Here is a 27,438-nt window from a genome sequence, read left to right as displayed (position 1 = left end):
TGAAAGATTCCAATATCTAAGCAGTGGGTCAAGATGTTCCTGATTATTATAGTGAGCATTCCTTAGGCTAGAGCTTAATTCGTTCGTGATAATTTTTCAAATTATTAACATAGAAAATGAATGGTTTTATTTATTTATTTCATAAAGTAGTAAAGGACCTGATTGTATTGAAGGATCACCTTGGTGACTGTCTTAGTTACTTAGTGGAAAACTACAACAGAAATACCACAAGTGGGTGGCTTTTTTTTTTTCTTTCACATTTCTGTAGGCTAAAAGTCCGAAGTCAAGGCCTCACCTTGGTCCTATCTATTCCTTCTTGTCCCCAGGCATTCCTTGGTTCCTTAGCAACCCTCATATGACATCAATGTCTAATCTGCCCTTTTTATAACTCAGAAGTGATTAGGTTTAGAACACATCCCACAATGGTATGAGCACATAACAAAGAAAACCCTATTTTGAAATAGGATTACATTCATAGGTATAGGGAATAGGATTCCAACACATATTTTGGGGGGACACAATACAATCCATAACAGTGATCTTTTGATCTTACATAGTTTCACTGTTGTTGTCGTTAACCCCAACTCATAGACAATGAGATTAAACCACTGTGATCCATAAGGTTTTCACTGGCTGATTTTGGAAGTAGATCTCCAGACCTTTCTTCTTAGCCCATCTTTCTCTGGAAACTCCATGGAAACCTGCTCAGCATCATAACAACATGCTCGCCTCCACTGACAGACGGATGGTGGCTACACATGAAGTGCATCAGCTGGGAATTGAACCTGGGTCTTCTGCATGGAGGGCGAGAATTCTACTACTGAACTACCACTGTGCTTGTATGATCACTAGTTGACTCAATTAGTTGTACAATTAAGGGCTAAGTACTTGTCATTGAGTCAGTTCTGACTCATGGCTCTCCCATGTGTGTCAGAGTAGAACTACACTCCAGAGGGTTTTCAATGGCTGCGATCCATTGGAAAAGATCGCCAGAGGCCTTTCTGTGGTTAGTAGCCTTATGCTTAACTGTTGGCACCACCTAGGGACTTCTAGAAGGGCTGGAAAACACTTATTTTCCTGGATTAAGATGTAACCCAGTGAGGTGAGAAAACATAATTTTAATGAAAAATAAATTACCTAAGAGGAAACATATTCTAAAAAATGTGAGAAGAGTAGCATAGTTTTATATTTTTGCAAGTCTCTTTCATATCTGGTTCAATAAAATATTGCTGGATTCTGATATCTGATTATTACATTCAGTTCATTGTGATATCACATGTCATGCAGTGGTTGGAAAACTCCACTATAAACTCATGAGAAATGAAAGTGAAAAAGTAAAGCAATATTTTAGTATTATTATGAAACTAGTTTTGACTTTACAGATCCCAGAAGGGGCCTCAGGGACCACCAGGTGTTCCCAGACCTCATTTTGATAGCTGTTGGCATAGTTAAATTGCTAAGGCAAACAACAATTGGAAAGAGCCAATAAACTCCCTCCAGATTTTCAATATGACTTTTCTGTTTCAAGTAACCAAATTAGAAGTTACACAGGGTCTTTTGTGGGATACGGCAAATTTGCGTCTGCCCTTTGGGAAGAATCTGGAACTACTTGCAAAAGTGCCAAAGACCTTCAGGCAGAGGAAGAACTAATAATCCAGGGTCTACTACCCATACGTATGAATTGAGATAGCTGCTGGGGTGGATGGGATGGGGTCCAGACCTAGGCTGAGTAGCAAGAGAGAGCAAATGTCCACTAAAGAATTACTGGAGGAAGGGAAAGTACTGCAGCCTTAAATATACAAATGTGTGTAGGAGAAGGGCTGGCTTCATTGAGGCTGTGACTGGGCCTGGAAGACTCTCAGGACGTAGCCACCTGGGCCTAGTGTCATGTTTTTAGACTAAGCAAGTGGACAAGGAAGAAGAGAAGAATAGTATTTGATAGCAAAGTTTAGAATACCTATAGAAACCTGGACTAGGAAAGGTGCACTGCAGGTAAACAGGAATACATGGCACCATGTAGGGCGTGTTTTATCCATAATGTTGAGAGAGCTGTGGCACTAGCAGATTTCTCAGAGCCTGTGAATCACTTTGACAGGTGTTCCTAAGCTAGTTACCTGCCTTTGCCTTCACCCTCCCTTCACTTCTCTCATCTTCTACTGAGTAAAATTAGAGATACTTGGATAATTCATTTTGGAAAGTAATTGCTGGCCTCAGGAGACAGTGAGACTCCTGGTAGGTGGAAGTTAACAATGTGATCTTCTAAATAACCCTGAAATCCCTGGGTATTGAAAATGGTTAAACACCCATATTAACCCAAAGATTGGTGGCTTGAACACACCCAGAGGTACCATGAAAGAAAAGCTTGGCAATCTGCTTCCCAAAGAGCAAACCTTGAAAATCCTATGGAGCGGTTTTCCTATGCAACACATGGGATTGCTGTGAGTCAGAATCAGTTTGACAGCAGCTGGTTTGGCTTTTTGGTTTAAACAACCCTAGATGGCGGTGGTAGAGATAAAACCATCTCAAGACAAATTAAATCATTTAAGGAAATTAATTGAAAATATATTTATTAATTAATATATTTTAAGGATGAAGATTATTTGAGAAGTTTTCAATAGTTCAAATTTTGGAATTACAACTCATGTTTATGTTGAGAAATTACTATATATAATCTTTTATCCTTATGACTTAAAAGCACAGAATTTTTCTTCAGCCTAATAAAACAATTATAACAATTTTCTTTTATAAAATATATTAATTATACAAACACTTTAAATTTCATCGTGAGATTTAGAGAAGTAAACTGTATTCATAGCAGATGATTTTTAATACTAATTAACTTTCAACACTGTTATTTATTCATTGTCGTAAAACTAATATATAGACCTCCTTGTGTGTATTCCCCAAAATTACACTTAGTGATTGAGTAGGCCTCAACTCTAAACAAACAATTTAAATTTCAGTGAAATCAGTTTTTGGCCAAGGGAAAAAAAGTTTAGAGGAACTGTTGTGTATTTATATTGGATAAGGATGTCAAAAAACTTGATAGCAGATATTTACTACGGACTAAGCTGAAGAAACTTAGAACAAATCCACAAGAGCCAAAGGACAACCTTGAGTATATCCCATCTGAATTTAGAGACCATCTCGAGAATGGATTTGACTCATTGAACACTAATGACAATACCTGACAAGTTGTGGGAGGACATAAAGGACATCATACATGAAGAAAGCAAGAGGTCATTAAAATGATAGAAAAGAAAGAAAAAAACAAAATGGATGTTAGAAGAGACTCTGAAACTTGCTCCTGAACATAGAGTAGCTAAAGTGAAAGGAAGAAATGATGAAGTAAAAGAGCTGAACAGAAGATTTGAAAGGATGGACTCAAGAAGACAAAGTAAAGTATTATAATGAAATGTGCAAAGACCTGGAGTTAGAAAACTAAAAGGAAAGAACACACTTGACATTTCTCAAGCTGAAACAACTAAAGAAAAAATTCAGGCCTCGAGTTGCAATAGTAAAGAATTCTATGGGAAAAAATATGAGACGATACAAGAAGCATCAAAAAAAGGTAAAGAAATATCCAGAATCACTGTACCAAAAAGAATTGGTCTACATTCAACCATTTCAGGAGGTAGCATATGATCAAGATCCAATGGCACTAAAGGAAGAAGTCCAAGCTGCACTTAAAGCATTGCCAAAAAACAGAACTCCAGGAATTGATGGAACACTAATTGAGATGTTTCAGCAAACAGATGCAGCACTGAAAGCACTCACTCATCTATGCCAAGAAATTTGGAAGACAGCTACCTGGCCAACCGACTGGAAGAGATCCATATTTGTACACATTCCAAAGAAAGATGATCCAACAGAATGTGGAAATTATCAAGCAATATCGTTACTATCACACACAAGTAAAATTTTGCTGAAGATCTTTCAAAAATGGTTGTAGCAGTACGTCGACAGGGAACTGCCAGAAATTCAAGCTAGATTCAGAAGAGGAGATGGAGCAAGAAATATTGCTGATGTCAGATGATCTTGGCTGAAAGCACAGAATACCAGATTGACTGCTTTTTATTGACTATTGCAAAGGCATTTGACTATGTGAATCTTAACAAATTATAGATAACATTGTGAAGAATGGGAATTCCAGAATACTTAATTGTGCTCATGAGGAACCTGTACACAGACCACGAGGCAGTTGATTGAACAAAAAAAGGGACAACTGAGTGGTTTAAAATAAAAAAAGGTGTGTGTCAGGATTGTACCCTTTCACCATAATTATTCTATCTGCATGCTGAGCAAAAAATCTGAGAAGCTGGACTATATGAAGAAGGATTGGAGGAAGATTCATTAACAACCTGCAATATGCAGATGACACAACCTTTCTAGCTGAAAGTGAAGAGGATTTGAAGCACTTACTGATGAAGATCAAAGACTACAGCCTTAAGTATGGATTACACCTCAATATAAAGAAAAAAAAATCCTCACAACTGGGCCAGTAAACATCATCATGATAAATGGAGAAAATATTGAAGATGTCAAAGATTTCATTTTACTTGGATCCACAATCAATGCCCATGGAAGCAGCAGTCCAGAAATCAAACAATGCATTTCAGTGGGCAAATGTGCTGCAAGGACCTCTTTAAAGTATTAAAAAGGAAAGATGTCACTTTAAGAACTATGGTGTACCTGATCCAAATCATGGTGTCTTCAATCACCTCATATCCATGCAAAAGCTGGGCAATGAATAAGGAAGACTAAAGAAGAATTGATGCCTTTGAATTAATTGTGTTAGGGAAGAATATTGAATATACCATGAACTGCCAAAAGAATGAACAGATCTGTCTTGGAGGAAATACAACCACAATGTTCCTTAGAAGCAAGGGTGATGAGACTTTGTCTGACATACTTTGGGCATATTATTAGGAGGGACCAGTCCCTGGAAAAGGACATAACCCTTGATAAAGAAGAGGGTAAGGGAAAAAGAGGAAGGTCCTCAATGAGATGGATTGACATGGTAGCTTCAAGAATGGGCTCAAGGATAACAATGACTGTGAGAAAGGTGCAGGACCAGGCAGTGTTTTGTTCTGTTGTACATAGGGTCACTATGAGTCGGAACCACCTAGATGGGACCTAACAACAACAGCATAAATCTTAATGGCCAAAGTGGTATTTGGGTATGTTTTTGGAATTTGAGGAATCTGAAAGTTATTTTATTTTATATCTATTTCATACCTATGTATAATATGTGAATACCTATAATCTATACCTACATATATGATACATATCTATGTAAATAAATTTTATATGTATACATTGATATGAAACAACATAATGTGTTATACATACACACACAGTTACATATAATTATCTGTAGTTCAATCTTCACCTTCTTCACCGATTTCTGAATTTAGCAGTAGTACCCTGGGTGTTTACTGGGTTATATGCTCGCCCCAAAGAAAAAAGAGCAGCTTTCTTCAATCTAACTCAAATGCAATAAGAATGCAACAAAGTTTGTGGATCTGCTTTTACATAGTAAAACTTAGATGAGGAAAAATTGATTTTACCGGCTTCAAAAGAAGTTGAAGTAATTCCCAACTCAGCATGGAACCAGCAGACACTGGGCTTTAGTTGTTACTGCTTGGCTGGCCCTTGAGGATGGATTTACTAATGAAAGGGACGTTTTCTCTCTCTAGAGATCCCGGTTCTGTGAACACCACCACACACTGGGTAATTATGGCAAAGCTAGTGTGTGGGACTTGAATACATATAATAATTAAGAGTGTCTGCTATGTTTAAGGGGCTTCAGAAAAGAAAAATGACAAACTGCCAAAGTATAATTTCTATGAACTAAAAATATTAATGGTTATTCATAATAAAGATCCAGCTTTTGAGCATTTTCTGATCATTATTATCTTTTAATTTTGTTTTAAAATTAAACATAATAATATGTGGTTAGAATTTTTGTAAAAAAAATTAAACTTTTCAGATATTTGGAAAATGTTAGCCCTTTTTCTTAACAATATCCCACTCAATGCCACTCTTACACCCAGACATAACCACTGCTGAGAATATAATGTTTCTATTAATTTGCATGCATTCCTTATACATAAAGAAATTGGATTAGACTCTGAATGTTGTCGTGCCACTGCCTTTTTTTTTTTTTTTCATTTAATATGATTTCACTGGAGATCATTCTCTGTAAGTATATATTGGGCTCTTCATTATGGAGGAAAGGTGCTTATTCCTTAGATCCTCAAACCAATATTTTAGCAAGGTATTTCTGTTCTGAAACTGCCTGGAATGATACATCAGTTCTGTGAACATGGGCAACATGACACACCATGTCTGGAAAGGTTTCTAACATTTTAATTATTTCATGTGACTAATTTTATTTTCATTAAATGCCAGTAGGTGATTGTGGTCTTACCACAGGGGAAAAGGAAGAGAGATGGCAATGTGATTCTCTTCCCCAGCTCTCTGCTAAGGCACAAGCCTCATCATCAGACTGAATGTAAACTACTTTTGGGAACATTTGGAGCACTGAACCAACTCAACGTGTTTCTGCTGCAAATTTGGCTTTTTTGCTTCAATGTTCATACTTTATTGTTTTAAGACATGTGAGGGCCATAAAGACTGATAATCTGTGATGCCCCTTCCTCTGTTACTCACACATTCCAACGGGATATGTGAGTTATATACATGCATATGTGTGTGTGTGTGTGTGTGTGTGTGTCTTAGCTATCCATCATGTAACTTCTTTTTAAATACAGCTATGTTTTATGATATTAGCGATTGAACACAAAAGTGGCATATGCCATTTTAGTGGAATGAGGTGAACAGTATTATAAAATTTTTAGTGGATGCAGAGTACTAAGATTTTTACCATATACCACATTTTCTACAAAAAGGATATTCCACATATTCTACAACAAAGAAAATGAGTCAGTGAACTTAGTTGTTTGATCAGTGTAAAATCCTGTTGATCTCCCACAATGAAAAATTGACTCTTACCAATTTTGCTTTAAACAGCTCATACTTCATTGTTAATGCTTGTTTCATAATAAATGCTATAATTTATAAATGAACAAATGAAAAGATGTAATAAAGTTTAATGATGAAAAACATATTACAACAAATTATTTTATTTTTAGATCTTTCATCTCTAACATGTTACAATCAAAACCTTTCTATTCTTTGCTCTTACAAATTCCTCAAAAATTTTGTCATGGTTAAATTGTTGAACAATATCTACTTTCATACATAATAAAGATAATGAATCAAGTCTTTCTTGAATCATTATTGTACACTGAGGGTTTTTGTGTCTCCTTAGAGACGAAAATGCAGCATTCTGTTGTATAGTTTGTGGTCATTAAAGTTAGGAATATGTGTAAAGTGTACTTTAGGAAATACACATTGTATTTTATCTTCTATTATGGAATCATACATGCCTCCATGAGTAAAATTTGTCTTTCCTGAATCTGTAAACTTAGTTCTCAGGTAAGAAGGAAATTGTCACACTTCTCTATAAAGATTTGTATTTAAGTCATTGGGATAACTCTGCACTAATTTCTTGGATGTTTTCGTGCATTCTTCATCAGGTATAGCCACATTGCTTAAGAAAGAATGTGGATTGAAAAGAACTTCATAAGTCTTGCCCTTCATTTCATGCAAGATTCAAGTGTGCCAGTGATGGTGTAGTGTGTGGTTACAAGAAATTGATCTCTGGCACTCAATATTTTTGGAGCATGTTAGTATTAAATGTATGCTATTTTAAAGTTTAAGTTATGAGTATTGTTAAAACTTAGGATATAACTCTGTACGTAAATGCTGTACAGTTAAAAATAACTTGGTTGAATTCATTGCAGTGGTCAGTTTATTCAAGTTCCCTCACTTTTGTGTGCCATCTGAGACTGGAGTTCCCATTGATTGTTTACCAGGACGTATGCAACAGCGTAATTTTGTGTTTGTATCTTTGTAAAGAGCATCGCTGGCCCTCCTGGCTGAACTTGCTGGATCAGCAGATGTGGGTGTACGAGATGGTTCTCTCAAAATGGATCAGAGGTCTGTTATCTACTAATATAATCCATTCTTGACCAGTAACTGCTCATCTTGGATACAGTTGCATACTGGGTAGATGTAGCAAGAGATAGGCTTGACAGCCCACTCCCACTTTTTTTTTATTAGAAAGAAATAGTATATGCCCAAGAGACCCACCGAGATAAGGAGTTTCAGTTACATAGGAGAGGACCTTAGGAGGCAGATGTTAACGAAGGTGATGAAGTGGTAGGACCCTCATAGCTTTGTGAATTTGCGTGAACTTTGTTTCTTACTGGCACATGCTCACGCACTGGAACTTGTGTCAATTTCATTTAGTGCCCTGCCGGTTCCCTTCCACTGTGGTGCTCACTTTCACTGTGCCTTGTGTGCATGGCATCTATGGATCTTTGCTTTGGACAACTGGTGCACTGTTTTGTTGATGCCCTAAACATGTACTTCCCTTGTTTACTGGGTAATCTGTCCCTGGTTTTATTATTTCCTTTCTTTTCACATTTCTTATTCCCACTGCAATGTGGTCTATCTTATTCTTTTGTTCATTTATTCATTCTTTCTTTCATTAGTTCTTCCATCCTTCTCTTCCATCTAGCCTACTAAATACTAACTACTGTACCAAGAGCAGAAGACACAAAGATGAATATGACATCATTGTAGTCTTTAAAGAACTTCCAGTTCAGTGAGGGAGAAAGATAAAAATCATCTTTCCCCCCCATTTCTTCCCTTTTTAATTTCTTTTCCTTAATATTATTCAGTCTAACCTCATAATCACCCATTGAAGCTCAGCTCAGTGAATCAGAAACAAAAGAAGATACTTTCTATATCCAAGGCTCTTAGGATTACATTCAAATAAACTGTATGCAGTCCTTTCTAATGCAATCTAAGTGTTTGCCTCTGCATAATACCAGGTTCTCAAGCCTTCCAAGATCACCCTTTAATCTGATACCCACATAAACTCAGTTCGTAATAAACTAAGTTTCTTTTCCTCATTCCATGGAAAGCTCTGTGCTTTCTCAGTGTCACTAAGGATTTTCATCAGGACTGAATTCCTCCTGATTACCTTTTACTCTTATTCTTGTGTGTTTCCTAACTTCATGTGTTTCTTACTTCTCACGGTTGACTGCTCCTTTTTCTCGACCTCTCTTTGTCCGATATCTTCATGACTCAAATCACCACTAACACCAAACTGTTTTGTGTAGCAGACTTTTGTTGACAGCACAATAGAGAAAGAACCACCTTAAAAGTGAATATTCTCCATTATTATTCTGCTGCCGTGTAGTGGAAAGAATTTCTCACTTGCTTGACTTCACATTCTGAGTCTTTGCTCCCTCCTTCTTTTTAGAGACCCTTTCCAATTTCCTCTCTCCTGAACTCAACTTTTTCAACTTTCCCCGTCTCAGACTGACAGAGGCCAACTTTCAAATTACTAACCTAGTGCCATCGAGTCTATTCCGACTCGTGGCAACCCTATAGGACAAAGTAGAACTGCCCCCTAGAGTTTCCAAGGAGTGCCTGGTGGATTCGAACTGCCATCCCTTTGGTTAGCAGCTGTAGCACTTAACCACTACACCACCAGGGTTTCCATCATGTTACTGTGAAGCAAAATTTGGTTCTCTGTTTAGAACCCTTTTGTTCTAGATCATGTCCTTAGCTTTTACTACTAAAAATTGCCAATCCAGATTTTTTTTTAAACAAACTAATCATATAATTCTGATATGAATGTTGCCCTTCACTGGGATGCCAAAGTTTGGCATTATTTTTGTTTCATTTTTAATGCTTTTTTTTTATCTTCCTAACATAATGATATCATACTTTAGTAGATTTATAAATTACTTAGAAGATAAAGATATACTGAGCAATAAGAATCACGAGGAATAAAAATTAAATAAGACATGTGGTTCTTTAAATAATGGTAATAAAATATTGATAAATTAAAAAAAAACATGCAAAAACAAACAAGTTTTGTTTCCAAAGTTTTGTACCTTAGAATTGCAGATGAAGAGATTGTATTTAGAGTCTGTTCAGTTGCTTGGTTTACTCATTGGTGTTTGTGTAGGAGTCAGAATTATGTCAAACTATGCACACACACACACATACACACAAGGATACAGATGCCCCATTGCTTATTGTTGTTGTTGTTATTAGGTGCCGTCAAGTTGTTCTGACTCATAGCATACCATGCACAACAGAACGAAACACTGCCTGGTCCCGCACAATCCTCACAATTGTTGCTATGCTTGAGCCCATTGTTGCAGCCACTGTGTCAGTCCATCTCATTGAGGTTCTTCCTCCTCTTCACTGACACTCTGCCAAGCATGATGTCCTTCTCCAGGGACTGATCCCTCTTGACAACATGTCCAAAGTACGTAAGATGCAGTCTTGCCATCCTTGCTTCCAAGGAGCATTCTGGCTGTACTTCTTCCAAGACAGATTTGTTCATTCTTTTGGCAGTCCATGGTATATTCAATATTCTTCACCAACACTGCAGTTCAGAGGTGTCAATTCTTCTTCAGTCTTCCATATTCTTTGTCCAGCTTTCACATGCATATGAGTCAATTGAAAACACCATGGCTTGGGTCAGGCGCACCTTAGTCCTCAAGGTGACATCTGTGCTTTTTAACACCTTAAAGAGATCTCTTGCAGCAGATTTGCCCAGTGCAGTGCATCTTTTGATCTCTTGACTGTTGCTTCCATGGGTGCTGTTTGTGGATCCAAATAAAATCTTTGACAACTTCAATCTTTTCTCCATTTATTATGATGTTGCTTATTGGTCCAGTTGTGAGGATTTTTGTTTTCTTGAGTGTAATCCATACTGAAGGCTGTGGTCTTTGATCTTCATCAGTAAGTGCTTCAAGTCCTCTTCACTTTCAGCAAGCAAAGTTGTGTCATCTGCATAATGCAGGTTGTTAATGAGTCTTCCTCCAATCCTGATGCCACATTCTTCTTCATATAGTCCGGCTTCTCAGATTATTTGCTCAGCATACAGTTTCAGTAGGTAAGGTGAAAGGGCACAACCCTGATGCACACCTTTCCTGACTTTAAACCATGAGGTATCCCCTTGTTCCTTCTGAACAACTACCTCTTGATCCCTGTACAGATACCTCATGAGCACAATTAAGTGTTTTGGAATTCCCGTTCTTCTCAAGGTTGTTTGTAATTTGTTATGATCCACACAGTCAAATGTCTTAGCATAGTCAATAAAACACAGGTAAACATCTTTCTGGTATTCTCTGCTTTCAGCCAGGATCCATTTGATATCAGCAATGATGTCCCTGGTTCCACATCCTCTTCTACCCCATTGCTTAGAGGTTGTGAATTATTGTTACTTAAGATTCAGGAAGATTCTTTTAAAAGGAATCTAGAGATGCTTGTAATTTAACCTGTTCCAGTTCATTTAATAACTTCTGAGTTTCATCAGGGTGTTTTAAAACACACCAGAACAGTGGTTTTCAAATTTTAATATGTATGGCAATCACTTCGGAAAGATTTTATTGTCTTGCACTAAAGCGTCTATGTGATGACTGACAACGGGGGAGGGGCCGGGGTAAGGAATTGCATTTGTGTAAGCTCCCTGGTGTATTCTGATGCCTGTAATCTTTAGACCGTATTTCTCTTCTAGATCTGGGTGGGTAATTTAAGTGTTTCCAAGTAGAAGATGATTCATGTTACTTAATTTCCAGCTACCAGATGTTTTGTCTTAAGACATTGTTGGCCTCTTGCTGACAAGATAATAATTCTTTTAATGAACATAAACACTAGGTTCTAGTAATTCTTCTTGAAGTAGTAATTATTTTTAAAAAGTATAAAATGCAGAGAATAATGATTTATAACATTTGCATCGCGATTTACATTTAAATAAAACACTTTATCATGTATGTTATATTTTCATTTCACCTCAAACAATGGGGCTGGTACAATAATTTTAGACAAGTGAAATTTATTGGTTTCTTAAGATGTCTGCAAATCCCAAGGAGAACTGCCGACAATCAAACTGCTCTTATGTCACCTTATTGCCTCATTTTATAACCGAGGTAATATTTTTTGGTTGATTAAAGCTTCCTTAAAAAAAGAGGTTAACTTTTGAAAAGGTAGAGTCTCTATCCTAGATGGGGATTTTTACATCACAATTTTGTGAAAAAGAGGCAGATAGATTCTTTCTACTGTGTAATATTATGTTGCGATGGAAGCTTTTGTGTGGTCTTTTCTAGGCATGGTCTTCTAACTCCCACACAAATGGTTGGGCGGGACTGTGTGATAGGGTAATTGTGGCCTAACAAGGGAATCGATCAGTTTTGCCATTGTGCTGGGTTTGAGATGAGGCATTTGAGACGCGCAAGGGAGAGAATTCTACCACCACCAAAGATGACCAGGCAGGAGTAGAGAGCGCATCCTTTGGACCAGAGATCCCTGCATCAAGAAGCTCCTGGACTCAGGAGACAGAGTGCAAGCTGTAACCTTGAAGATAGTGAGGTGCGGTAGCAGGAAACCATGCAGTGATCTTATTAAAAAAAACAAACCAAGACAAAACGAAACAAAAACCTGTGCTGTCAAGTCAATTCCAACTCATAGAGACCCTACAGAAAAGAGTAGAACTGCCCTATAGAGTTTCCAAGAAGCAGTTGGTGGATTCAAACTGCTGACCTTTTGGTTAGCAGCCATAGCTCTTACCCACTGCACCACCAGGGCTCCAGGTGGACTTATTGGTAGGGGCTAAAGGAGCTTTGTAACACTTCTCAGAGTACGTTAGAGGCCGAGGGCTAGAGAGAGGTATGTCTGCGAGCATGGCTGGGAAGAGGCTGTCTGGATGGAAGAACTGTATCCTGGGTGTTTCTAAGCCAGAATTGTAACTATTACTTCCCTAATAAACCCCGTAATCATGAGTATTGTCTGTGAGGTCTGTGTGAATTATGAAACTCAGCAGAGACGTAGAGAGTTTGTAGGAGGGATGGCTGGTGTCAGAATTGACAAAGCTGATGGAGAGAGGAGGAATATCTGACTTCTGCTTCGTAGGACTCAACCTTGGGTTGTTGATCTTGATTCTCCTTCCCCCTTGTGAAGTTAGGTCAGATGCTGCCCCATCCGCCATGCCATTTTCACACATGTACACATCTGTCTCCCCTTTCCATCAACTTAGAGTCTACTCATCCCTCAAATTTCAGCCAAATGACATTTTGTCAGAGATTTCTTTGACCTGTCTAAATTAAGTCCCAGACTTGTTCCTTTCAAAACATCCATTTTTTTTCCTTTGTTGTCTTCCTGAAAATTGTAATTAAGTAATTTTGTGTGGGTATTTATTTAATGTCTGTATCCCTAGTAGGAAAAAAAAGTAGATTGTAATTTCCTTTAAAAGGCAGTGATTGTGTTTGTTAGGTGCAGCTAAATCAAAACCCTAGCCCAGCGGCCTGGCGTAGAGCCACCAAATACATATCTATTGAATGAATGAATGGATGGATGGCAGGAAAATGTCACAGTGTTTTATATTGACAAACATGAAAGTATACTAGAAGATTGTCTTTGTTGTATAGAGGTGAGCAGGTAAGCTGGGACTGATTTTAAAAGAGCAATCAGTGTTGGGAGTGACAATCAAATCCCTAAATGAATGCAGGTAAAGAGAGTTTGAGATTGCAAGGTTAACCAGAAAAATGCCGACTAAGGGCTACTGGCAACATTAAAAAAATATCCAATTTATTTTAACTGCCTTCTGCTCTCCAAATACTTCATAGATAAAATTAGTGTTCTACAACTTTTGGCACAGTCTGAAATGCTGGAGACTAGGTGTGAATGGTGGGAAGGGTGAATGATGGGGGGCGGGGGGAGGGGGCAGTAGGTACAACTGGGAGAGCTTTACAGCAAAGAAGATTTCATGGGGAATTGAAATCTATAGATAACATTCTGATGAGATCAAGAGCCAATTTCTGAATAAGAATAATTGATTCTTCCTCTAAAAGAAGAAGTATAATTATATGTAGTTCCTTAGTGATACGTAACAACAACAACAAAAAAAACATGTTGCTGCTGAGTCGATTCCAACTCAAAGTGACCCTATAGGTCAGAGTAGAACTGCCTCATAGGGTTTCCAAGGAGCGGCTGGTTGATTCAAACTGCCAACCTTTTGGTTAACAGTTGAGCTCTTAACCACTGCCTCACCAGGGCTCCTAGTGTGTTACAATAATTAGTTAATTGAAAAGAGAATTGTGTATGTCTTTCTACAAAGGGAAGCCTGAGTGAAATAACATGCTCATCTCTCCCAATACGTCTGGGAAATCTAATGGTAAGCTCATAATGCAAAACCAGAAGTCAGTTGGATCATGTACGTGGGAAAGTAAGTCAAAGCCATGTAAGTGACATGCTTTATGATATTACAGGGATGATCTGCTATCTGGTACCCCGCATAGAAATAGTTTGAAGTGCTTCTTTAAGGCAGATAGTCACAGTCTAAGATAGTTTAGTCCTCTGGTATGTTGTTGTTAGTTGCTGTGGAGTCCTTTCTGACTCATGGTGACCCCACGTGTTACAGAGTAGAACTGGGCCATGGGGTTTTCTGGGCTATAATCTTAATAGAACTGAGTCCTGTTGGCACAATGATTAAGTACATGGCTGCTAACTGAAAAGTCAGCAGTTTGAATCCAACAGCTGTTCCGTGGGAGAAAAGACTTGGTGATCTGCTTCCATAAAGATTCCAGCCTTGGAAACCCTATAGGGCAGTTCTATTTTGTCCTCTAGGATAACTATGGGTTAAAATCGACTTGACAGTACCTAACAACAACAATCTTATTGGCAGCAGATCACCAGGCCTTTTCTTCCTTAGTACTGTTGGGTGGGTTTGAACTGCCAACCTGTAGGGTAACAGTGGAGTGCAAACCATTTATGCTGCCTGGGGACCTTATAAATTTGGCACACTAAAACTCAATGAGAGAAAAAAGAAGGTGATTTTAATCTGATCTCGAAATCTGGATTTTCTCAATGGCATGGTTAATAAGTAGAAGATAGAAGACATCTTTGGATTTTGGCTATACCCTATTGTTTCCAAATAAGGACTTCACTTCACCTTCAACTTCTTGCTCCTGAATGATCCATTTGTTTACACATCAAGGGCCAGTCATTCCCTTGTAGCTCAGTAATCCTGCTATGTCTGAGAGCATTATCTGAGAACACGAGGGATCTGCTGGCTTCTTTGAAAGCCTCAAGCACTGACTCCAACAGTGTCACTCATTGATACCACTGAGATTCAAGTTTTCATGTATTTAATATTAAGAAGTTTGTGATCTCAGCCTAAGTTAATGATTTTCAACATATTTGTATTCCACATTTGAGAGTTTGGTATTTATGAGAATCTGGAGCTAAACTTGTCAGGTTAGTATCTCAGGTTGGTCACTTTGCATCCTACGACCTTGGAAAAGTGACTTATCCTCTCTTGCCTGGTATTCCTTAAGTGTGAAGTGGGGGTGGTAGTAGTATTGGAAGAGCTCAACGGTTGGCAATTTGAAACAACCAGCCATTCCATGATCTGTTCCTGTAAAGATTATAGCTTAGGAAATCCTATGAGGAGTTCTACTCTGTCATATAGGGTCGGTATTATGAGTCAGAATCAACTTCACAGCACACAACAACAACAGTAATATTGTAAGGACCCCGTTGGCACAGCAGTTGAGCACTCAGCTACTAACCAATAGGTTGGCAGTTTGAACCCACTCAGGGGCTTCATGCAAGAAAGACCTGGTGATCTGCTCTCTGTACACATTAAAACAAAACTAAACCAATTGCCTTTGAGTTGATTCTGACTCAGAGTGACCCTGTAGGGCAGAGTAGAACTGCCCCATAGGGTTTCCAAGGGTGTAATCTTTATGGAAGCAGACTGACATCATTCTCCTGCAGACCTGAGTTCAAACCGCTGGCCATTAGGTTAGAGCGGAATACGTAACCATTGTACCACCAAGGTTCCTCTGTAATGATTACAGCCTAGAAAAACCCTATATAGCAGTTCTACTCTGTCACACGAGGTCACTATGAGTCAAAATTAACTGAACGACACCTAACAACAACAGCAGTAGTATTGTTATGAGTATTACCATGAGTTAATTATATTTATATAAAATGCTTTTAAGAGTGTCTGATACTGGTGAGCAATATATAAGTGAGCGCTCTTATTATTCTGTATTAGTAATTATGTATGTATTCATATATTATTGACTGGAGAAATTAAACAGAAAACTGAATTAAAAAACTAACTTTCTAATATGTTACTCTAACATTTTGGAGTTATGTTTGACCAGAGGAAGAAAACTATCTTTCAACTGATTGCTTAATTCTATTTCTCTCTCTGCAGTCTTATGCCTACTCTTTCTCTTTGGATTTGTGTTCTTGGACAAGTCTCTACCTTAAACTGATGTAGTTTAAATCATATATCTCAAAGATTTTTTTTGTTTTCATGTTCATACCTCATGACATTCTAACCATTTTATTTATAAATATAGATGTTATATATTAAACTTTTACAGTTTATAATCTATTTGGGTGGGTTTGAAATTTCCATCATTGTGAAATGCATCTTATATCTATAGGTGTAAAACTTCACCTAGTACATGAAGATTTCTTGGGTCATCAATAAAATCTGGAGCCATTGTCTAAAATTTCTTTCTTTCTTGTTTTTAGTCTGTTTCCCTTAAACATTGTTTTGGGTGGTTTTATTTTCTCTTCACAGGTATTTTTTTTTTGGACAAAAGACTAAAGAAGTTATTTTCTAACATAAATCAAACCTTTTTATCTTTGTAAGCTGGAAACAGACTTGGAACATGTTACACCTACAAGTAATGTTGCACACACAACTCTTCTCTTATTTGAGTGACATCCCAAGTGAAATCTCCAAATATGCTTTTTTTCTTTCTTTTTTTATCTTCAGAGATCAATGTTTTTAGATTCTGATGAAAACATATTATGGTTCATATCATTCTCTCTGTTTCTTTTTATTTCTTTTTCTTCTACAGTTTATTGCTTTTGCTTCTTTATTCTTCATCCTGGTTTCAATCACAACCTTTTGCCTGGAGACACATGAAGCTTTCAATATTGTTAGAAACAAGACAGAACCAGTCATCAATGGCACAAGTGTTGTTCTACAGTATGAAATCGAAACGGATCCTGCCTTGACGTATGTAGAAGGAGTATGTGTCGTGTGGTTTACTTTTGAATTTTTAGTCCGTATTGTTTTCTCTCCCAATAAACTTGAATTCATCAAAAATCTCTTGAATATCATTGACTTTGTGGCCATCCTACCCTTCTACTTAGAGGTGGGACTCAGTGGGCTCTCCTCCAAAGCTGCTAAAGATGTGCTTGGCTTCCTCAGGGTGGTAAGGTTTGTGAGGATACTGAGAATCTTCAAACTCACCCGCCATTTTGTAGGCCTAAGGGTGCTTGGACATACTCTTCGAGCTAGTACTAATGAATTTTTGCTGCTGATAATCTTCCTGGCTCTAGGAGTTTTGATATTTGCTACTATGATCTACTATGCTGAGAGAGTAGGAGCTCAACCTAACGATCCTTCAGCTAGTGAGCACACACAGTTCAAAAACATTCCCATTGGGTTCTGGTGGGCTGTAGTGACCATGACTACCCTGGGCTATGGGGATATGTACCCCCAAACATGGTCAGGGATGGTGGTGGGAGCCCTGTGTGCTCTGGCCGGAGTACTGACAATAGCTATGCCGGTGCCTGTGATTGTGAACAATTTTGGAATGTACTACTCCTTGGCAATGGCGAAGCAGAAACTTCCAAGAAAAAGAAAGAAGCACATTCCTGCTGCCCCTCAGGCAAGCTCACCTACCTTTTGCAAGACAGAATTAAATATGGCCTGCAATAGCACACAGAGTGACATGTGTCTAGGCAAAGACAATCTACTTCTGGAACATAACAGATCAGGTAAGGCACAATTTCAAATGCATGCTAATAAATACTTTATAGACCAGTATCTTAGGTGGGAGGCAGCCATTCTCATTTTCTGCAAATGTCCATAAGTTCTCAACCCTGCCCCTTCCTTCACAAAACATTTCTGTGTGTGTCAGGCTTGTAGATGACTAGAGTATAGGATTTCTAAATGAACTTCAAACAGAAATCTGCATAGCTGGTCTATAGAGTTTTCCTGCTCTAGTGGGAATGCCCTTTGCTGATGGTGCCAATATTTTCTTTTGCCCGTTTGTTGCTTTCGTGCCAATGTTTCATTTCCCTGCACGATGTGATGGTATAATATTGGCCATGTTCCACCCTTCGTCTTCAAAATGTTGATCTCCATATTGTTTGGCTTGATGTGTTTGTCTCAGTTTTACCTCTGCCACATGGTGGTGTGCATCTCAATATAACTCACAAGCAGCAGCTGTTTAAGAAGAGTAGATGTTTTCATTGCAAAGGCAGAAAGACCAAAGAGGTGATATGGGAGATAGCTCTTTTAATAACAAATCTCTTCCCTAGTAATACTCCGGAGAAGTGAATAAATTTTCATATTCTTAAATTAGGTAGGGCATCTCAGTATAACCCCTTTGGTGAGACAAGATGCTATGACATGTAGATTAACCCAGCATTAGTCAGGGCACAGATGGCCTGCTTTGGATAATCAATGGAAACGTTGTTCCTCTGTGGATTTCCTCTTTTATGCACTCTGCATTGGGCTCTGCTCACTCCTAGAACTGAATTTGGGATGATTTACCACCTGAGATGAGGAGAATCATTGGTCCTTTCTATTACCATAGATAATCTAGAGTCGATTGACTGTAAATTGACATTTAGTTTGCCAAACCGATAGTCAGATGAGATAGTGTCATCTTGATTCTGTTATGTCCGGTACAGAAAAAATATTTTTTAGATTAGACAATCTAATTAGCTTTTAGTCTACCAGGAAAATTTAAGGTTCCTGAAACTTAAATATATATAATCTTTTTTTTTTTTTTGTAGAAAATTACTTATGACAACCCTAAGTGAATAATTTCTCACAATCAGACATAACACCAATTAAACATAACAAACAAACAAAAAAGACAGCGACATTTTTTAGAGGTCTCTCCTTAGCTTCCAGAAGTTTTATGAGGTAAATGGAGAAAAAAAAAAGATTGGCTTAGGCTTCTGTTTAAAAATTTTATTCACAGCCCTCGTGTTCGCTTAGTAGATTATTTTGCAAAGTTTTCCTAAATAAATATCTGAAAATTGTTATGTCTTTACAAAAGGTGGAGGTTAGTTGGTATTGCTGCTATCATCAGGGAACCTGTGCAGAACCCTTATGAAGGGCCTGAAAAAAGAGGACACATTTTCTGACCAGAAAATCATTGTTATAACAGGCTAACATCTAGGATGATATACTGCAAAAGTCTTTGGCTAGCGTATAGAAATGAACAGATAGTTATTTCAATGGCATTTAGGAAGGTTGATCTTGTTCTATTGTTAAACTCAAAATATTTTTAGCTTAAAAAAAAGTACCTTACATGAAGTTTGTGTGTTTTGGGATTTTTTTTACTAAGATTTTTTGAAAGAAAAATTTTAGTTTCAGAAAAGAATACAAGCATGTGTTGTGAAAAACTACAAATACTTGAGTTTGTTTTTAAATATACTCCACTTTTAAAGATTCCTATTCACACCAGTGAGAGAGCGTGTCAAAAATAGTAAGATTAATTTATCACAAATTAAATATCTTACTTGAGTTCATATTAGTTTTAATTAGCACACCTATTTTGAGTTTGTTTTAGTTTTGTGAAAGCCAATTTCCTATTAGGTAAAATTCAAAATGGAATTAAAATTTCTCAAAACCCCCCCCCCCCAATTCTCTCCCTTTACACATATTTTCATTTTGCTCCATGTAAATTTTTGTGATGAGTGACGAAAATTCTTTCTCTTTTGTTATCGTGATGTGATTATTGTGTTTTGTATATGGAGTGACTGGACTACGGGCATTTGGTGTAAACTCTTTGTACTGTCTCATTTCCTCATTCATCACTGTCTGTCCATGGGCATGGTGCTGTGACCAGTGTTATCAGGTGACGACAGTACAGGATGTGAGCCGCCATTATCACCCCCAGAACGGCTCCCCATCAGACGATCTAGTACCAGAGACAAAAACAGAAGAGGGGAAACATGTTTCCTACTGACGACAGGTGATTACACGTGTGCTTCTGATGGAGGGATCAGGAAAGGTAGGCATGCAATTAATCAGATTGTCACAGGTGACTTAGCAATTGGTTGCTGCAGGTATATGATCTAAAATGCTCGTTGATCATTTTCTAGAAGCTGCATATAGTGCGCTTTTCCTCTATCCATGGCATCTTCTCACATTATAAACATTCTTAAGTATGTATCATAACAGCCTACTTGGTGCTTATATTTTAAAGGCGTTTTCATCCTTCTTTTTCACATCTGTTTTTGTTTGCCATTTGTCTATGGGCAGAATTGTAACAGAATGTTTAATATGAAATCAGTCATTCATTTATTTTAATATAATGTACACAGACATCTTTAAAGATTATCTTTTTCTTCTACAACTGTTGAAACTCTAATAATCACTAATTGACCCTACGCATATATTTGATGAGTAGTTGATGATTATAAGACAATTGTAAGGCATTTCTTTTTCAAAGCACAATATTAAATACACTCTAATTCGGTGTCTTATTCAGTACTTGAACAGTTTTTGCCACTGGTTTGTCTGAGTACCATAAGGTTTGCCAAGGTACAAGGTCCTCAGTCATATAGAGGAGTACATTTAATCACCTGAAAGACTACTAATGTACTTACAAATTAGAATTACTCTTCAGAACAAATATTAATAATTTTACTATTGCTTTTCAATAGACCCTGCACAGTGCCTGGCAAATAGTCTCCATAAATATTAGTTGAATGAATACATTTTGTTGGACAGACATCTTTAAGGAATATAATAGAACATAACAAACACTGAAGCACCACTCCATCACGTGGTTCCATTTTCTACTCAAACCTTGATTGTGCCACCGCTATTACTATTGCCTGTTTTTTTGGTAAACTTTTTCAGACCTCAGGACAATTGTATACCCCCCACTTTCCCCTCACCAAAAATATTATGTGATACTTATAACCCCCCCTCCCCCCCCCAAAAATCAAACCCATTACAGTCAAGTCAATTCTGACTCACAGTGACCCTACAGGACAGAGTAGAACTGCCCCATAGAATTTGCAAGCAGCACCTGGTGGAATTGAAGAGCTGACGTTTTGGTTAGCAGCCGTAGCTCTTAACCACTACACCACCAGGGTTTCCACTTAAAACTCACTTTTGTCAAAATGCTGGCGTATGCTTAGATTACCTCCTATTTTGACAATTCAAATTATTCTATTGCCATGGTTATTTTTCTCTGTTTATTAACAGAATAGGAAAAGAACTATAATTATTTCTTATAGTAATTGACTATATTTGAATGAAAAACTACTGCAAAACTTTCATAGTAGTGCAGCTGCACTTAAAAAAAAATTGGGCTAATTTGCTATTGTAATTTTTTCCTTATTGAACTGTATACATTTTAAGTCTAAAACATTTATTCTGTTATGCCCTATTTCTTTAAAATACCTCATTACCCATATTGTACTTCTTCTTCATTTCATCTTATCACTTTATATTTTTTTTCTCCGCCTCCATGCCTTTGAGTTTCAAAAGAGCAGAAAAGGACTCTTTCTTTGCTTTATCATGTAAAGCTTTATCATGTAATATTTTAAATACTTTTCCATTTCAATTCCATTCTATGTATCCATTCTTTGCACTAAAATGTATTTTCAAATCACCTGAATAGGTTTATTTTACTCTTTAGTACTTTATCTTTAAATATTATGTATTGACAGAAAATTTTTAAAAGTATTTTGTTTAGACAGCAAACCCTACCTTAGTACCTGAGTAAAATATATGTACATGCATTAGTTAATGATGGTGACAATAATAATATCTAACTCTTATATAAAACATATACTGTTTTAAGTGCACTGCATATCTTAACTCACTATACGCGTATATACATGTACATGTGTATATATGTATATATATGTAATGTGTGGTTAGATTTACATACATTTTTGACCATCATTCTATAGTGTATCCCATACAGTATTTATACCAATGTTGTGTGTTTAAAGATCTCATTAAATTTTTTCTTCTATGTTAGAAAATGTTTTGAATTTTTAAACTGCCAAAGGAAATCACAGATGAGAAAACACTTTTCAAATTATAAAACACTACATTAATATATAGTTTTACTGTAAAATTCCAAAGTTTCATGAGCAAAGCAATTAATAAGATATTTGGTTTGCGTGGAAAATTTATACATGCAATCTTATTTCACAAATGCAAATTTTCTTTGTCAGTGGTGAGAATATCATTGTAAATTAATCACTGAAGTTTTTATTCTTTGTCATTTATCACCACAATCAATTTCTTTTCCATTCTGGCTTAATTCTTTTGCAGCTATGTATTTATTTTCCAGGTCTGGTAACATTTCTGGCTAATTTAACTTAAACATTTTAGTGTGTTATCTTGTCATGTCTATCATTCATTCATTTCTTCTCCAGTTTTCTTTTATGTAGGTTTTAGATTTCTTTATCACTCCAATTCAGACATTTATTTCCTATATGATCCCTTCTTTTACTTTTCAAGTTGATCTCTATTGTGGTTTGATTTTGGAGTTCTAAGCATTCTCCCCTATGTGAATGAAAATAATATTAGTGAACTCCCATTGAATTATTTTACTACTATCAAACAGGAATATAGTTTGGCACACTTAAAGAAAACTTCAGTATTCACTAAAATAGTGAGGTCCCATCGCTTTATAACATGTGTTTTTATTTACACAGTATTACATAAATCATATTGTGTAAACTAAAGCACAGTCATAGTACATGGATAAGCAGTTTAAAATAAGCACACACTTCTTACGAACTGCAGCTAACATATAACGTATGCCATGTGTTTAGATGTTTTTTTAAACTAGGTACATTATTATTTATTCTCATGAGTTATATTTTCAGCCATTCAGGTAAGAAGTTTGTTTAAGCAAAATGTTATCAAATTTTCTGATTAGAAACATACCTATAAAATAAAGCATGGATAACTAATAATTTTACTAATTAAATACTTGTTACTAAATTAGAAGGGAAGCCTTTTCAAATGGACACTAAAATTACGGCTATTAAAAACAAAAGGACCTATTAACAGAATGGATAATATTTATGATAAAAGCTAAAATTCAAAATTTAAAATGGCAAGCAAGATTAACGTATTACTTGTATGACTAATAAAGGTGTCAAACCTTCCTGGAGATTCTGTAGGGAGTTTGAAGATTGTGGGAGAGAAAGACCTAAATTTTTATAGTGATTTATAGGTATTAACAATCCATTAAGTTCATACATATTCACCAGTTTGGCTTTAATCAAAACGAATCAATTTTTATAGTATAGTTTACATTTTTAAGTTCCACAGTCATCTTCCACTGCCTAGAATAAATTCTTCTTTCTACGAGTTTTATTTACAGTTAGTTTAGAGAAGTAGTAACTAGCCTAACAGGCACATGTAAGAGACCTGCAGTTCTTTTTTAATTATTTAAGACATTCTCTTATTAACTATCCCATCATCCATTATAATAGAATGAAATGGTGCAGTGGTTAAGAGCTTGGCTGCAAACCAAAAGGTTGGCAATTCAAATCTACTAGCCGCCCCTTGGGGCAGTTCTACTCTGTTCTATAGAGTCACTATGAATCAAAGTTAACTCGATGGCAATGGGTTATGTATTAATTATAGTTCAGAATACTAACAAGGCATATTGGCAGATAATTCTTTCATTAGCAGAGATTATGTCCTGGAGAATTTTATCGTAGTTAATGGATAGCATAAATTGCCATATACAAAATCTCAAAGAAGACAACTAGTCTGTTAACAGTTTATGTGTGTATGTGAGAGGGATGTTCATCATGTCTATCCTGTTACTAGGTCCTTTTATGTACCAAGACAAATATGGATCATAATAGTAACTCTATTGCCACATAAAACTGGCCAGGGTAATGTGGCCCAGAACGAAGTCTAAAATGAATTTCATACTCTTCTCTCCTGAATTTATCTAATAAGTAATTGGTAGGGACAGAGTTCACCACAAACAAAAAGAAGGAAAAAGCGTGAGACTATGAGTGGTCTCCAGGAAAAGAGACCCTAAGAAAAATCAGAGAGAGAGTAAAACCCAGGTGAGAGCAGATAGTAACACAGTGATTCCCGGGGTGAAATATGGAATAAAGCTCTTGCTCCACAAAAATCAAACATTCAGATAAATCGCTTCTTCTCTTCTAGTGAAAGGAGTAGAAAAAATAATAACTTCTACTTAGAAGTTCCAAGAAAAGACAGAGCTATAGAAAGAAGTAGCTGGGAGGGAAAGACCTATTTTATTTTTTACACTGTCATCAAGCACTCTGAAGCCTAATCAGGGTGCAAGATGTGTTCATGTACTAGAAGCTCAGGCACCAGAAGTTCAGGTACTAGTTCTTTTTGGTTGCCCAAAAAGGAATTTCATTTTCTTATTCTACAACTCTTCTACAGTGGAGCTGTCAGAATATAACCATTTATTTTCAGCGCTATGGGGTGTGACTAGTCTTCCAGTCAATACTTGCCCTAGCTTTAAGACAGTTTGACTTCTAACTATAAACTGGTGCCCCCACCTTATTTAACTACCTCCTAAACTTTTCTAATGAAAACATGGGCAATACATGAATCCTTCCAAAGGTGACCCTGCTGGATGTCGCTTGGGCCAAAATTCATGACAAAGATTTTTTAATCTGTAAACACATGACTATTATGAATGAAAGATTAGAATGCAAGATAATAAAAATAAAATGTGAATTAAGACCAAGTTCTTCTCAATTCCTGGGTCAAGGGGCTACTGAGTGTGAGGTAAAGCATCATATAATCTGGCTTTATTTCACTGAAATTATTACTCAATTTATATTTAGCTCATTTTATTTTCCTTTTTTTTTCCCTTTACTTTATCCAAGGCATTAGATATGGACATTCCATTATACATCAACTGGATAATGGCATCACATGCCATTATTTAAGAATCATCATTTTGACTTTATAAAGCTAGAAGATTAAATATGCTGGAAAAAGTGTTTCCCACTTAAAATTAAGCATACTTTTTTAGTTTGGTAAATAATAAAAAGTGAAAAGACAGAAATAGACCACTTTATGTTTTTACATTTTCCAGGAACATATTCTGAAATTTAAAAACCTTGGCCAAATTTATCTTAGTTAAGTTGCTTTGCCATATTTTTAAAAGAGCTTTGGTATCCTATATGCTAAAATTGAATTGACACTAATTATAATCTGGAAGAGAATCGACTTAGAAGCATAAAAACTGTAGTTTATGATAGCTAGTTCAATCTTTTGTGAATGGCAGCAGCAGTGAGCTTCATGTTTTTAGAGTTATAAATTGCCTCGCTGTTGAATTCTTCGTAAAGAAATTCTTCTTTGATTTCAAAAATAGCACTTTTGATTACCCTGCATGGTATTGTTTGTTTGTGTTTCTTTTCTGGTTGAATTCAACTGATGTCTGTGCATTTTTTCATAAAAGGATATGAAAAATCCCGAAGCTTAAACAACATAGCGGGCTTGGCAGGCAATGCTCTGAGGCTGTCTCCTGTAACATCACCTTACAACTCTCCTTGTCCTCTGAGGCGCTCTCGATCTCCCATCCCATCTATCTTGTAAACCAAACTGCATTAGTCAACTAAATTGTATTTATTCAAGTACTGTTTACCCCATAATGAAATTAAGTAAAAGTAGGATTACTTCAGGCTCCAATAATACAGTATAAATCCTGCATGATACTACTATTTGAAGTCAGAAATGCCACTGGGGTAGTTAACGAATCATATCCTGGCTTTAAAGATTATTTAAAGTAGTGCTCCTCCATATTAATTGCCCTGATCTCCTTTCGCAATAAAATGACAGATAGTGTCCATATTGGCCAGTACACTAATCCGTAAACATATCTTCAGGGAGGTCATATTTAAAACAGTGTGCTTCCAAGTGTCAGCCACTCCATTGGACCTCCATTCCTTGTGACTCTCTAAACCATTCTGAAGATGTCTGGGATCCTATCTTGATTATACATAACATGACTTTGGTCAGCCTGTTTGCATGGACCATCTTGTCTCTATCATCTGAGAGCAATGTTGCAGAGTTTGCAGACCATGGATGGCTCGGGTATGTGTACTTGCATTGAACCATCCTGCAGACGTGAAACACTGGTCGATTGTTCTGCATGTCGAATTGTGGGGTGGGCGAGTTTCTCCTTGACTTATTTTTCCTTATCCTCCAAAAGAAATATTTGCTTTAAATAGTTTAATTTCTTGATTGATTTACTTTTATTCAAAAAATGCTGTACTGGAATTCTGAATGTCTCTGGTTGTTTGCACACAGATAACTGCAAAGAGGTTGTCATTACTGGCTACACGCAAGCCGAAGCCAGATCTGTTACTTAATGGCTTGGGGAAGGCACAAAACATAAGAGAAAGGTAACTGCCAGCCAGGCTTGCATTGTTTAGCCAGGAACTACTGCTTGGTACACTAGTCATTTTTTTTTTTTTTCTTAACCCCAGGATTTGTCATCATTTTCAGAGGCAGAGTGCCAAATATCACCCAAAACTCTCATGTCTCTTTTACTCCCCCTCCTTTTTTTTTTTTTTTTAATTTTTGTGCAAACATCAAAGAGCGTTGGTGTTCACAGAAGGCTTTCCTGGCCAGCCTTAAACCTCTGAGTCACAAGATGAATCCGATTTTCAGCCAGTGTTTAATCGGGTGCTTTGTCCTGTGTGGTGTTCTGTCTGTCTGAGCTCCCTGTCTTAACTGTATATGCCATATGTCTCCACAAAGCACAGACATGCCTTGAGAAGGTATTCATGATTTTGGTACTGAATATACCCCCTTTTTTGCTTCTTGTATAAATTAATGATGCCCAGGGAACTACCTAAGCTAATCAGTACTATAAACTTTTTGATAAGCAGGATTTAAAGAGCAATTTCACCATTGTACTTGGTTGGCTGCTGCAGCATCAATGTCTACTACCTAGCAACCAGCATTTGTCATTACACTTCACCAAAACCCCTAAAGAGTCTTATTCAGTCTGAATGGAAGAATTCTACTTACACATCTCTTGGAATACAGTAGTAAGAATGTGTCTAGTATACTGGGCAGGTGAGGGAAGAAAAATGCCATAATATAAACTGAGGAATAAACAATACTTCTAAGGCATTCAAGATCCTTGAGTCTGTTGAGTAATTCCTGATTTTCATGTTTATTTTTTTGTTAGGAACACAATTGCCGTTTTTATTATTGGCCTTGTAACATGT

The 27,438-nt window shown here is 36.8% G+C and overlaps 1 protein-coding gene across 2 annotated transcripts in view; it reads left to right on the top strand.

The window, feature by feature from the left end:
* The window catches only part of KCNC2 (potassium voltage-gated channel subfamily C member 2), a 254,659-nt gene extending 228,258 nt beyond the window's left edge, over nt 1-26,401 (top strand). Inside the window, exons 4-6 of one of the 2 annotated variants that reach the window (XM_049883911.1) lie at nt 17,043-17,970; nt 20,061-20,225; nt 25,659-26,401. In XM_049883911.1, coding sequence (XP_049739868.1) covers nt 17,043-17,970; nt 20,061-20,225; nt 25,659-25,795 — 1,230 coding nt within the window. In that variant the 3' untranslated portion in view covers nt 25,796-26,401. Of the gene's footprint in view, nt 1-17,042; nt 17,971-20,060; nt 20,437-25,658 lie in introns of those variants that run through there. The other variant, XM_049883910.1, reaches the window with a different exon arrangement.
* The last annotated feature ends 1,037 nt before the right edge of the window (nt 26,402-27,438 follow it).

The sequence above is a fragment of the Elephas maximus genome, chromosome 4 (genome assembly GCF_024166365.1).
Source record: "Elephas maximus indicus isolate mEleMax1 chromosome 4, mEleMax1 primary haplotype, whole genome shotgun sequence".
NCBI lineage: Eukaryota > Metazoa > Chordata > Mammalia > Proboscidea > Elephantidae > Elephas > Elephas maximus.
This window is presented reverse-complemented; position numbering and strand designations above follow the sequence as displayed.